Below are 14,836 nucleotides of genomic sequence, written 5' to 3'. Positions count from 1 at the left end.
CATCGTCGTGTAGAATTTGTGTTCTTCGCATTGGCTCTCTTGTTTTCGGCTGTCTCGTTGATGGTGATCTGCTATCAGCTTTGGCTGGATCGCCGCTATCTCTGCCTTGGAAGAACAACGGAGATCACACCTCCTCTATGTTGTTAACACGACTACCCTCTCCATGGCTCCTCCTCGCGGATTTAGTTTTTATTATTCCCAATTGCTTTTGTAATGCTTTTTATAGGTAGTCTCATTTTTTATTCATTGTAGTTCAATTTATTTAGTTTTTTTTTTTTTTATGTTCAACTTAATGTAATAAGTATATCAGTTTCTTTTAAGATAATAAATATATTAGACGTTGCAAAAAATAACTTCTCTACTCGCAATTGGATACGACCCCAATGGTTAACACTGCCGCATTTTCTTGTAGGGCTTAATTCAAACCTATGACCTCTAATTAGGCTCGAAAAAATCACTTATTATCTCATCTAAATGCTCTTAGGTATGTTTTGAGTTCAATTGTCATTTTTTATATGGTAGAATAAACTTTTTTTGTAGACACGGTAGAATAAGTTTGTTCAAAAGGCAAAAGAGTATATTTTAACCAGACACATTTCATCGTTTAGAGAAAAAATAGTTTGTTTTAACTTTTTTAATCACAAAAAAGCTATACATTTTAATTTCTTTTTTCGAAGGAAAAGTTATACATTTTAATAAAAAATTAATTTTTATATGTTGTCAAGTAACATTGTCGATAAATCACAATCACTAGTTTGAATGACTTTTAAAGTAACCAAACTTAAAAGTCAAAAGTTTTCAATAATCCAATGGTTATGATTGATTAATAGTGTAAAAAAAAAAAAAAAAAAACAGAAATTAATGTCTTTCCAACTCTTCTTGTTGCTCCTGCTCTCACATTTTTGTTTCACAAGAGTTGTAGTTGGCCCTGTTATCACTCGTAGCTCACTCACTATTTTTGAACCTCTGCAGAATAAGATTGGGATGTTGTCCAAAGATTTCAAAATACATATTCAAAGCATAACTCGAATGGGATTGTTAAAACAAAGATCTTATTGTCTAACATTGCCTGTAAAAAAACACTTTCAAAATATTGAGACTTGGTTCTTTCTTTGCCTGATAATAACTTTTTTGCCGGTAATTTTACTGCTGAAGAATAAGTAACACCATACCACCGTAACATACTATCATGTATTCTCATCTGCCAAATTACTTTACTTTAATTATATGGAAATCCATTTATAACAATTACATTCCTAGAAACCTCGTTCAAACAACATAGAAAAGGATGGTGATGAAAATGTATGCTTGAGTTGAGATTCGTTATTCATTTTTTTTGTAACAAAAATATGTAGGTGAAAAGTGCCACATACTTGTAACGAACTTGCATATATCACTGTACTTTTTCATCGTGAGAACTGAGAAATACACTTTTCAATATTGTATTGTACAAAAGATTGCGAAACTAGAATGTTAAATATTTGGTGGAAGACAAAAAATACTAAAACAAAAATAGAGTTCACCTAAGAAAAAACAATGCATTTGAATCTCCACAATACATGACTAACACTGTCCAATCATAATAGAAAGCCATTTACTGCATAATTTTACAATAAATTCACCCAAACCTTTGCCAAATTATAAGAAATATGGAACACCTGTCCTAGGCCCTCTCATCTGATTGTTCTCCTCTGTTTCAGTGAAAAACTTAACTTCTCTCTCCTGTTACAAGAAAACATCCTAGGGTCAGCAACCAAAATGCTAGTAACATATAAGCAGGATAACAACCATCAAAATCCAAGTTTACAAGATAGCATGTATTATATCTATGCACTTTCATGACACAAACAAATGTTTCAACACACAAATGTGCATGTTACAAAGCAGTAATTTCACTAGGCCTGACACAGAGTTAAGTACATTTACCACCTTAAGATCAAATCAAATAAATAGCAGGGATACAGCATTTAAAGAGAAAAAAAAAAAAAACAAAGTAATTGTCGCCTTAACGGCATGTACCAGCCATAGCCCAACTATTTCCAACACCAAAAATTGAAAATGAGTTCAAAACTACGTGCTTATTATGTAACTAAGAAAGTGTATTTGTTGACCCCCTTTTCTATTTTATTTATTGAGTTTTTTTAACTATTGGATTGGACCAGACATACAGCCTAACTCAAAAAGCAGTTGTGTGACTAGACAAGGATATATATCCCTTGTAGTGAAGGATCTAAATAGGTTAGAGGAGGGAGTGATACGGACACTCTTTCTAAAATACTCTAACACTCAACTCTCTTATTGAGTGAAATTTATGTAGGTACCACACTTTGGAAATGGATCCCACATAAAGTGGTGACACTACAAGAGTTTCATTCAATAGGAGAGTGAGTGTTAAAAAGAGTGTTCCTAGCATTTATCATAAAGGTTAAAACTGTAACTGCAAGTATGTAGAGATCGATACCAAAAATACAAACCAAATTATAACAATGTTGAGGTCCAATACTACTTACAGAGCAATCCAAAATAAAGGGAATATTTTTCTTTTCATAGTCAAACAATTGTGTAAATAAATCAAGGGTATGGCATCACAGTTACTCAGTCTCGTAAGAAAAATCTATGTTCATGTTGCTTTCATATATCTTCCAATTTTTCACACATCGGGCACGACCTTTGGTTTAAGTTCTGCAGCAAGTCTCCAAAATTTTGACTACATTTGTTACCCACTATTTTTGTTCTGTTTTAAGGTTACATTAATTCCTGTTTGATCTTTGATCTATCCTGCCAGCCACCTCATACATTGTCGCAACACCCCATTTTTGTCATTCCTTGAGAAGGCTGCGCCCTCATTTGGACCACAGAGTTCCCACAGATGCCTTTCCAATCTCTCTGTTGCCTAAGCTTATTGATGTTTTACCGTTCAGTTGCCCAAAAATCCTACTAAAATTGTCATCTTATCATCTTGCCAAATAGATCCTGCTATTAGAATTAGGGAAATCCGATCACAGGGAAACCAGAGCTCATAGTTGAAAACCTTCCCAGATCGACACTGACCAATCATACCACTTTCCAGTCTGAGCATGTCAATTATGTCCTACTTTAGTTTCTAGTGTCCTAAACAACTTTTTTTCAACATTTTGGTCTTTTTAAGTCATAGTTTAGTATATAAAAAATTGGGTCTGTTTTATATGTATTACAATTTATATCGCAGCTAATCAAAGCCTCGTTAGTACACTAATATTTTCATGCATTCGATCTACATCTCATTTCTTTTCTTTACATCTGATTCCTAAAATTTCAACAGCCATCTACAAGAAAATTAGTAACTTCCTTTGCAGATTAATTGATTTTTTAATATGGTTTCTTTGTAAATATTTTTATGATTTTAGTTTGTTCAAAGTTTAAAGCCTTGGGACACGTCATGATATATTTGTATTTAAAACTGATCTTAACAGGCATTAGCAGCTTCAGGGGGGAAATGCAATTGCCATATTCTCCTGTTATTTTCATCCCTAATGACCTCCCTTTCACCATCCAATTTCATGAGAAAATCCTCTAACATTAAAGCAAACACTTTGAACTAAGAAGAAATATTGTAAAGCATCTAAATCGCTGATACCATCGGGTACATGATATATATTGGTAACAGTCATTCAAAAGTACTTTCTCTGATACCCCATATGTGACTGACAATCTGACATGTCATGCATACATGTGTTCCAATGGTATTGGACGCGCCAACTATCCCTCAAAGAAGTCATTGTTTTGCATAATAGCACCATCCAAATTTTTAAAATAAATGCCTCTTACTTCCAACAACTATAGGAGTAAAGAGAAATGTATTCTCCTCTGTCTCTTGATTTCTTTAACATGAAGGCCATACAAGAAGAAATACTATTGGATGCTAAAAAGAAAAACAGAATAAAGTGAAAAGTTCTTTCCATGAGATACGCAAAAAAACAAAGGCACACATACACCATGAGACCAAATTATGCAACAATCAAGACATTCCTTAAAATGTACTTAAAAGTAAAAATGCTTCAGTTGACTCACCATATTTTCATTGAAACTAAGAATAGAAGCTACATTTCCACAACGGTAACAATAATTAGGTGCAGACCATACCTGCAAATTTAAAAAATACCTTATTTAGCTCAATATTTTCAAATAAATCTGGAATCATTATTTTTAGAAAATTAAATACAATAGCTACCAAGCAAATTATCCCACAAGGTGGGACCATCTAAATGGATTAGTAAATGGGAAAAAGCCCTTCTCAAGTGATTTGTCTGTAAATTGAGCTAGTCTGGATGTATTCATCCTTAGATATTTATGGGATAAGATTGAGGGATAACACCCACGACAACTACTCCAAAATACTCAGCAACGGAGAAGCTGTAGTAGCCTGATTTTGCCCCACAATGCTCCCCCACCTGACAATAATTGAGTCCCCTCAAACAGTAAGCTTAAGCTCACTTACTTAAAATACTAGAGCCTTTACCCCCTATTGATTGGACTATTTCAGACTAGAGCCTTTATAGTCTTTTAACATGACCGGACGAAACACCTCAAAAGACCAGTTGATCAAAAAAACGAATCATCAAAGTCTTCTTAAATTTTTATAAGATTCAGATACTTACAGTTACAAGGCCTTTATCTTGGAACATGTACTTAAGTCCTTCTTGTACAAGTTGATGTGCCCGACAAACAAGATCAAGGTTGTTTATGTGATTGAACTGCATGAAAAGAATGAATCAGTAAAACCCACACATAAAGCTCAATTCAATAAGCAATTGACAATCCATGACATTACCTCAGATGTAACCCGGGATCCGAAAAGCCAACCTGCTCCACGTGGACTGACTGCCCACGTTTCAATATCTTCAGGATCACTCCACATTAGATCACAAAATGGCCCCTCGTGAGGAATTTCACAGTTCCGCTCAATGACTCTTATCTGTCATAAAGTTTGTAAGTTTATATTACTATATTTTAAACAATATACATAGTCGTTAACCTTCTAAAAAAGTAAGAAACAATATTTCAGCTATAGAATTAACAGTAAATTATCCAACAATAGCATATAAATTTTTTATTATGGTGCTGAGAAATAAACTTACAGAATATATCATTTATATTTCAAGACTAACAGTTATTGTTAAAAGTTAATAATTAACCAAACAGGTACAGCAAAATGAAACTGAAAGTTTTCTGACGTCAAATCATCACAGAACACATTACAGCTTGTTTTGGTTTGACTTTTAACCACAAAAACGTCACCCTGATTATCCCTATACAGATCTTCTTGATATCAGGAAATAAAGTGAAAAGTAAAATCAGGGTGGCATTTTTGCAAAATGTAAGTAACCGGGAAAACAGAAAATAATAAACAGAAAACATGTTTTCAAACCAAACAGGCTATTGCTGATACCTCTCTGATTTCCTAGAATAAAGTAAGGAAAAAGGAGAAATATAGCATCCAATTATGTGCAGTGTTATCAATATCATATTTAAATAAAAGACACACAATATGAAAACGGAAGTCAAAATTCAAGAGGTACCAAAAATACAAGCATGTCATATACACATATCAGCCCTATTAATATGTTGTGGTAAAAGGGTGGACAAATTTACATACACAATGTAAATTAAAAAATTTGCAAAAAAAAGTATTTGACACTGATGTAAGACAACTAGCCATTATATATTGTAAGTTGGCATGGCACAAATTTGGGTTTGCTTAATTTTAACAAGGACAGCTTTTGAGAGAAAATTATGTGTCATTCTTATTATGTTCTTCTAAACACAAAATAAGTTATTCCAACTGCACTTAGGGCATATTTGGATTAGCTTATTTGAGGTTATCTACTGACATAAACATTTGCGAGATTGTTTAGGAGAGCTAATAGAAAGAGCTTATGACACATCAATAACCTATCTTCAACTTATTTCCGTAGAGGGCTATAGTATAATACATAGATACATAGAAAATGTTGATTTCGACCAGCAACTGAGAAGGGAGCTAGAGAACCTGGTCAATTGTTCTGATGTCTGGAGAAAGGCCACCGTGAACACAAAGCACCTGGGTCGACCATAGCATATAAGAGAGTTACGTTTTCTTAAAGCATAATTAAAAATAAATAAAAAGCGCATGCACTGCTTAAATGTGAATAGGGAATAGAGAGAGGAAGGAGGGAAGGAAGGAGAATTACAGTTCCATCTATAATTGCAGAAAGTGTAAGATAGTCGAAAACATCGGTACAATATCGCCAAGCATTAGCATTTCCATACTTTCTCTGGCATTCATCATAAAATCCATAGACCTAGCAAAATATTAAATTACACAAAATTAACATCAATTGGCAACTTATCTCATCTCTAATTTCTAATGGCATTTCAAAAATTATCATCAAAGTTGTAAGATCTCGTAATAGAAATCCATAAATTTAGACATTTCTTAATACAGCAAGAGCAGGAGTAAAAAAGAAAAACAAGAATGATAGTTCACAAATCCTTACATCACTGAATCAATTATATAACCAACAGACTCCTAATTTATTTTAACAAATCAAGACCCATTAGTTTTGTCACAGTTAACGATTCAGCCCTTCCACAAAAAGGCTTGCTATAGCCAGGAATTTGAACAAAAGGCCTATAGGTGTCCCCCTCAAAAACAAAAGATCATTAGCTTGCTATAACCGGAAATTTGAACAAACCGCTACTTTTTGCAATATACAATTGACAACATTGGCTTGCTAAAATGACACAAAGCAGAAACCTTTAATAATTTCCAATCTTCTGCCTAAAATGTTAGCTTAAGCCTACAGTAATTCATATCATGCATGATAGCCAAGTACATTAAACATATACCTGTGTGAGTTGTCTACTTTCATGGTTTCCACGTAGAAGGGTTATATTAGCAGGGTATCTACAAAATCAAAGAAAAAGTTAAAAGATGATTAAATAAAAGGAAAAGTATTTAGAAAGACCAAATAACTCTGAACATTCAAGATCTAAACACCTATGTAGCATTGTCAGTTCACAATGAAGGTGTGTCGTGTCTTGTCCAGTGACTGACACTGATACTATTGGTTACATAAGTTCCACAAAAACAACAAGTAGCAACCCTTTTTCTACTAAGTGGGATCGGCCACGTGGATCAAAATACGCCATAATGTTCTATCATAAACTACATTTCGGTCCAACTCATTAATTTCTAAATCATTCCTAAAATTATCATCTGGGTCGTGTTGTATATGTCTGTGTCAGTGCTTCACAGCCAAACACGACGAATAAATTAGAAAGTCACAAAACTACAAAGTGGCCGCAATATTACTCAAAGTCACATGAAAACAAGCTAAGTTAAGACAGATGTAAGCAACATACCTAGCTTTTAGAAGCAAAAGGATAGTGAATACTTCGAGACTATTATAACCGCGATCAACAAAGTCACCCTAAAACACATTCAGCAACACAAAAACAATCACTAAATATACATACCAAAAACATCATCCAGATCCAATAATAAATAACAAAACATAGTAAAATAAAATAAAATACCATAAAAATGTAATTCGTCTCGGGCACGTGCCCACCGGTCTGAAAAAGTTTCATTAGATCATGAAACTGACCATGAATGTCACCACAAACAGTTACTGGACTATTCACAGGTTGCACATTGGATTCCTCAATTAAGATCTCTTTAACCTGAAACATTCATAATAATAATCACTTCAATTTCAAACTTAAACTAAACAAAAATAATTAAACACAATTAAAACAGCATAATAAATTAAAATTAAAACAATAATAACAGAAAATACATATAAATCTTGAACCGAACCAAAGAAAGCCCTAAAATTTCTCCCCAATGCGCAACGACAATAAACATAATACAAAATTGAAGTCGAAAATTAAACACGTTGAGAATGAATTGAGCAAGAATCGATTGAAAGTGAAACCCTAAAAAGAGAAGAAAGCGAGAGAGAGGGAGAGAGGAGAATACGTATTCGCAGAGAAGTTGAAGTTCGTCTTCGAGAAGATGTTGGCCATCTTTAACCTTCGAGATCCATTGGTCCAAATCCATATCTCACTTTTTTTTTTGTTTCTCTCTCTTCTCTTCTCTTCCCTCGGCGCTGTCGAACAAAAATACCCAAAACAAGAGGAGAAGGAGGAAACACTCTCTCTCTCTCTTCTTTCTACTGCTAACAACTATTTTCCCTCCAGTCAACAAAAATAATTCACACACCTTGCTAGCTATTTTAACATAACCCTTTTTCAAAAATATTTTATTTTTTTAAGGATCCTTTTGTGTTAATAAAACACACATATAAGCCGTTCTCGCGAGCTTAACTCAATCGATATGAACAATGTATAATATATATAAAGTTCGGGTTCGAACCCCGGCGCCACCTAAAAAAAACATATATAACCCTTGAACCAAAAAAAAAAATTTCCTAATTTTTTTATAATACACTTTCAAATTAAATTCGTTGAATAACTAATTTATCCTGGTCAATTGTCTAAAAAAATATAGGCTTAAATATATCTTTAGTCCCTGCACTTTCATCAGATTTTGGCATTTGTCCCTACACTTTTTTTTGTTTGGAATTGATCCCTGCACTTTGTAAAAATATTGGTATTGATCCCTCTGTTAACTTTCTGTTAAAAAAAACACCAAACTATTGGTATTAGTCCCTGTACTTTGTAAAAATATTGGTATTAGTCCCTGCACTTTGTAAAAATATTGATATTGGTGCCACGTGGTGTGAAATGATTGGACCACGTGGCACTCCGTTGGTTTTGTATTTTTTTTTAACAGAAAGTTAACAGAGGGACCAATACCAATATTTTTACAAAGTACAAGGACCAATGCCAAACAAAAAAAGTGCAGGGATCAATGTCAAAATCTGATGAAAGTGCAGGGACCAATGACACATTTAAATCAAATATATATATATATATATATATATCTTGGTCAATATTATAGATACTACTATTCCTTCAAACAAAATTACAGATATAATTATTGTTTAATGAATTTAAAGATTGAATCAAGTTTAGAAGGGAAGCTTGAAGTAGTGTGTTTTTGTCTTTTCCCATTTTTCAATAACAATGAAGGGTAAAGTCGTCCTTTCAAGTTTTTCTTGTTGAGTTGGCAACCACTTATCCTAGTCAACATTGGACACGTCATCTAACCACGGTCACCTCAGCAAAGTTATGAACTCAGAGACCAAAACTCGAGTAATTAATATTTACAAGGTAAAATTGAAAGGGTAAACAAATTCCTGACTGAAACACAAGTGACCTTTAATTGCGGGAACTAAACTTATAAATAAGCCAAGATATAATTGTAATATGTAAAGCCCAGCTCAAGTGAATATTATTTCAAATCAATTTTGTCTCTCCAAGGAGTGCGTTTGTTTTCTTTTCTTTAAAAATAAAAATAAATTAACAAGCCTCATAAAAGAAAAGAATAATAAAAATAAGTTAAAATCTCAATAAAAGGCTACAATTTTAAGATTAGCTAATAAAACTAGAGAAATAAAACTATGAACATAATAAGGAGGTGTATTGGATTGTAATTTAAAAGGATTTTAAAAGACTTTTTTATAATAAAAAAGTTTGGTGGTATTCAATCAAGACTTTTATAAAATATAAAAAAAATTTGTGGTATTCAATTAAGACAATCATGACTTTTATTTCAGGACAACCAATTCCGTTGATATTCAATTGAGATTTCTCATGACTTGTAAATTGTCTCTTGGTATTCAAAAGTCTATAGATTTTGATGAATTCTTGGATTGAATGGATTTTGTGAGACTTTTTAGTCAAAAGTATAAAATACTACTCCCATTCAACAATCTCACACAAACCCTTGAGATTTTATATAGTCACTATGCTTTTGACAATTAGGAAACAACAATTGTTCTTGTGAAAAATAGTTGGTTCCTTGTTTTGTCAAAAAAGAAAAAAAAATTAGTTTGTTCCTTATATATATTAGTGATCAAATGCGAGATTCACAACAAGAAAATAACAAAAAAGAAAATAACGGAGAAAAGGATAAAGACAAAGATAGTTATGTCGCTTGATCCATGGATAATCGTAAGTTGTTGCTCCTCCTAGTTGATGCTATAAATAGGACAGGAGGTTGGGGATGCGTGATGTTAATGAGTCGCTAGGCTAACAAAATGTAAATCGAATTATCCTTCCTCGACTCAATGTCAAAACTAATCACTTTGTTATAAATTTTTTACGCAATAATCATTTTTTTAATGGAAAAGCAATAATCACTTCATTGGTAAAATTTCATTGGATTCACTTGAAAGCTTTGAATGACAACGTGCTTAGGAATATGCTGCACACAAAAATGTCAAATGAATCAAAAGGTAAACTAACATTAAATACAACTTATGAAGCATGAAATAGTTGATTCAAGATATACAAACGCACCAGAACATTTTTTAATTGAATCAAAGAAGTAGTAACCTTGACCATCCAAACATAGTCATCAACATGGTCAAAGTTAGCAATCCATTCTTCAACAAGATCTTCATCTTCAACGGGGTAAAAATTCTCGTAAAATTCAGCCAACTCCGGATCCATTTCAACGCTGCATTTAATAATTTCATTAACATGAATCAGAGTTGAAATGATAATTATATAAAAAAATCTGGCATAATAGTATGAACCAAGTTGGATTTAATAAGTTGTTTTATATGTGAAAAGTTAGATCAGTTAGTGCTACAAGTTGGATTTATGTGCAAATATCAGCTAGCAACCTTATGCATATATGAACCAAGAGCAAGAAAAGTTAGCAAGCTTATGATTATATCCACACACACGCAAAAAAAAAAAAAAAAAAAAAGGAGGGTGTAAAAAATTGAGATGCAACCTTAAAGATGAACTCATTGGGTCCTTTGAATGCTCCTAGTTGAGGAACTAGATCTTTGTTTGAGTTGAACTAGGATGTGTGTGGTTATGGTTTCTTGTTGGGTGGCCTTCTCTTTAAAGGCAAGATGTGTGTGGGGTAATGAATTTTGTATTTATTATGAATGGGGACCATTTTGGTTTTAACTTTGTTGGAATGTATTGAAAATTAATTAGTGTCCACAATGACATTTACTATATCAACATTCTTTATAAAATAGATAAACTGGGAAGCTTGTTTACCTATGTAGTAATCCAAAATAATGGTCCTTAAACTAGGAAGGACAACTCGCCGGTGACTGAAACGTTTCTAACATTTGAACGGAAGCATGTTTACTCGATCCGACCGTTGGATGTGACCTTCGCGTAGTTAGAAGGAAGCAGAAACTGAGATTTCTCAGATCAGAATCCCAGAAACATGTCTATCGGACAAACTATACCTTCAGAAGCCCCTTAAACTAGGAAGGACAACTCCCCGGTGACTGAAACGTTTCTAACATTTGAAAGGAAGCATGTTTAGTCGATCCGACCGTTGGATGTGACCTTCGCGTAGTTAGAAGGAAGAAGAAACTGAGATTTCTCAGATCGGAATCCCGGAAACGTGTCTACCGGACAAACTATACCTTCAGAAGCCTAGTAAATTAGGAAGGACAGCTCCCCGGTGACTGAAACGTTTCTAACATTTGAACGGAAGCATGTTTAGTCTATCCGACCGTTGGATGTGACCTTCGCGTAGTTAGAAGGAAGCAGAAACTGAGATTTCTCAGATCGGAATCCCAGAAACATGTCTATCGGACAAACTATACCTTCAGAAGCCCCTTAAACTAGGAAGGACAACTCCCCGGTGACTGAAACGTTTCTAACATTTGAACGGAAGCATGTTTAGTCGATCCGACCGTTGGATGTGACCTTCACGTAGTTAGAAGGAAGCAGAAACTGAGATTTCTCAGATCGGAATCCCGGAAACGTGTCTACCGGACAAACTATACCTTCAGAAGCCTAGTAAACTAGGAAGGACAGCTCCCTGGTGACTGAAACGTTTCTAACATTTGAACGGAAGCATGTTTAGTCGATCTGACCGTTGGATGTGACCCTCGCGTAGTTAGAAGGAAGCAGAAACTGAGATTTCTCAGATCGGAATACGGGACACGTGTCTACCGGACAATGTTAGTTTAATTAGGGATATTTTATAATAAAATAAGGTAGGTTTTTTATTTTTTTTTTAACGAATAAAATATGGTAAGTTTTTTTTTTAATTTTGTTTTTAAGGAATAAAATAAGGTAAGTTTTTTTTTTAAGGAATAAAATAAGGTAAGGTTATAATCTTATAAGTAATTTTAGTTTTACCGGACAATGTTATAATTTTAGTTTTAATTGTGATTTTGGTTTACCGGATAATGTTATAATTTTGGTTTTAATTGAGATTTTATTTTTACCGGACAATGTTATAATTTTGGTTTTAATTGTGATTTTGGTTTTACCGAACAATGTTATAATTTTGGTTTTAATTGGGATTTTGTTTAACAAAATCAATTGATTATGGCATCTGCTGATTATTTTGGACAAACCTGTTAACTATAGGATTATGTTATGTTTTCTAAGTTAATTAAATTTAGAAGTTAACCTATGTATCAACCTTTGTAAAAAAAAAAAAAAAAAATACTCTATGTATCAACCGAGTGATTATTTGCTAAAAATTAATTCTAATTTTAAAAGCTCACCAAAGCTAAGCAAAGTAGTGAGATACTTTCTCCACACATCCCAAAACAATTAAAATCCAGCACACAACAGTCAACACACCATAATTTTTTTTTGAATCACAAGCAATGCATTCAATGAATATTTGGACTATTACACAGTAAAACAACATACAAATGGAATGTCTACAGACCTAAACATCAAAAAGGGATTTGTAGGGTATTGCAAAATTGGAGCTACTTCACACATGTCAGCAAATGAGAGGATTGTTATCCAACACACAGCACACAATATTGTCTTGTACCCATGTCTTGTAACCACACAGCAGCAGGCTTTTACAGACATTTACCTTCAATTTTTTTAATTGATATGCATTTCACCAACATTTTCTCAGATGGCTAGGCACCTTTTATATAACCATGTTAAACCTGCAATTTTTAATGACATTTATGAAATAAAAATTAAAATAATAAAATTGTGCTCTGCTTTTCATTAATTGATATGCATGATAATGGAAACAATGGTATCCTGCACCCTATCTCCAAGGCTAAATTAATCTCAAATATGGAATGCTTTGAAAACAATTATCATGCTCTACATTTAATGTCCACTTTGCAAGACAATAGACCTATCCTCAAATCAAGTCACAACCTGTGTTTAATTCATTCAACTCAAATAGTTGCAACTCGACTAAGTGGTGGTTGATAGAGGCAGAGATGAACATTGAAGACATGGAAATCAAAATAAAGGGGTATGATAACAAACAAGCAATTAATACAGTTAAGAATGATGGTTGATGTGCATTTACTATATATATATTTTTTATTTTTTTTGCAGAGATGAAAATATTTCACATCTGGGTGAGGAGTTACACGTGGATGCATCTGTTTGTTCTAATATGATAGTATTCATTCTTTAGTTTTTAATTCAAGTTCCATGTAGATTGCATTAATGGCACAAAATTTACTCACCAATCATACTTTCAATGCAGTTGGGAAGCCAAACCAACGGCACACTTCTTGCATTGCTGAAGGAATCACTGCAGTTCCAAAAGGTATATATTCTGAAAATGATAAACACAATAGAGGTTGAATACATGCTACTTGAAAATGAAATAAACAGATGTGTGACCAAAAACTGTAAAAAGTGTTACAATAGATTTAGGCAAGGTGAAAGTTTAAACATGTTTGATAAACATGTCTGATTATTTTAAACATGTCACCAATAACATGAAATTTCTCTTCTTTAACTTGAATTTGTTTGTTGACAATGATAAATTAATTACCACTCCCAAAGACATTGTTTATTTATTGGTTGTGCATGATATATTTTCAGGATTACGCTGATAGGTTAGATATGCTAAACAGTTGCTTCAACATAATCTGCAATAAACTAGATAGAATGGAAAAAAAGATGATAAGAATTGAAGACCGTCTTGATCCTGAATTCACAGCAGATGTAAAACCCACTCAAAACGTCGACGAATATGACATGCCTTCTCAGCAACCCCCTGACAAAAAATCACAAGAAGAAGTGATAAGTAAGAAGAAATATGTTAAGGACAACATTTTCAAAGGATCTGATGTGAGCGATGTTATCCTAGACCTTGAATCAGATGGAGATGATGCTACAAATGCATGTACCTCTCAATTGAACCTAAATGTAACCCCATTAAGACAATCAAAAACCATAGGAAGGGCATTACGATTCAGTAGCTCTCCTCCCATTGCACCAAAAACCATGCCAACCTTTGGCAACCCCTTTCCTATGAAACCACCAGTTGCATATCATTTCCCAACCAATAAAACACAGAAATTGCAAACCTTTGGCTTCTCACCTACCTTCAAAACACCAGAGGGATTATGCTTACGGAATAAGTCAGAATCCCATAGTACACCAAAATTACCAAACTTTCACACGTCCCCTCCAAATAAAACACCACAAGTTCAAAAGAGGATGGAACCAACCATGGAAAACCCCTTAAGAAAAAACAACGTTCGGTACCCTTCACTCATAAGTCAAAAAGCACATTGAAGGTGAAAGAAGGGGCCACACAAAACACTCCTAAAGTGACCCCCTACTACTTGTGGCCAGACCAAACAAAAGGTTCACAAATTATTACATATTGTAACATCATAATCAGAGATCCTAAAGTACTATTAATCTAATGTTTGCTCTATACATTTTCAGGTGAAATCAAACTTCAAAACAA

The 14,836-nt window shown here is 33.5% G+C and overlaps 1 protein-coding gene across 1 annotated transcript; it reads right to left on the bottom strand.

Moving 5' to 3' along the window:
• Nucleotides 1-1,363: 1,363 nt before the first annotated feature.
• Nucleotides 1,364-8,244, bottom strand: LOC11424262 (phytochrome-associated serine/threonine-protein phosphatase). The gene is made up of 10 exons (XM_003589747.4): nt 8,003-8,244; nt 7,558-7,704; nt 7,384-7,451; nt 6,868-6,925; nt 6,210-6,320; nt 6,029-6,079; nt 4,811-4,954; nt 4,638-4,733; nt 4,051-4,122; nt 1,364-1,722 (listed from the first exon to the last, which is right to left on the bottom strand). The coding sequence occupies exons 1-10, from the start codon at nt 8,081-8,083 to the stop codon at nt 1,639-1,641; spliced, it is 912 nt and encodes a 303-aa protein (XP_003589795.1). The 5' UTR covers nt 8,084-8,244; the 3' UTR covers nt 1,364-1,638.
• Between the last annotated feature and the right edge of the window lie 6,592 nt (nt 8,245-14,836).

Source organism: Medicago truncatula, chromosome 1, assembly GCF_003473485.1.
Source record: "Medicago truncatula cultivar Jemalong A17 chromosome 1, MtrunA17r5.0-ANR, whole genome shotgun sequence".
NCBI classification, from domain to species: Eukaryota; Viridiplantae; Streptophyta; class Magnoliopsida; order Fabales; family Fabaceae; genus Medicago; species Medicago truncatula.
Note: the sequence above shows the minus strand (reverse complement) of the source record. Positions and strands in the feature narration are given on the sequence as shown.

Coding starts and splice junctions, on each gene's coding strand:
- LOC11424262 (XM_003589747.4), bottom strand. CDS start 8,083: ATGGATTTGGACCAATGGATCTCGAAGGTTAAAGATGGCCAACATCTT. Junction 6,926..7,383: donor CTTTTGCTTCTAAAAGCTAG/GTATGTTGCTTA, acceptor TTGATTTTGTAG/ATACCCTGCTAATATAACCC. Junction 6,321..6,867: donor AAAGTAGACAACTCACACAG/GTATATGTTTAA, acceptor ATATTTTGCTAG/GTCTATGGATTTTATGATGA.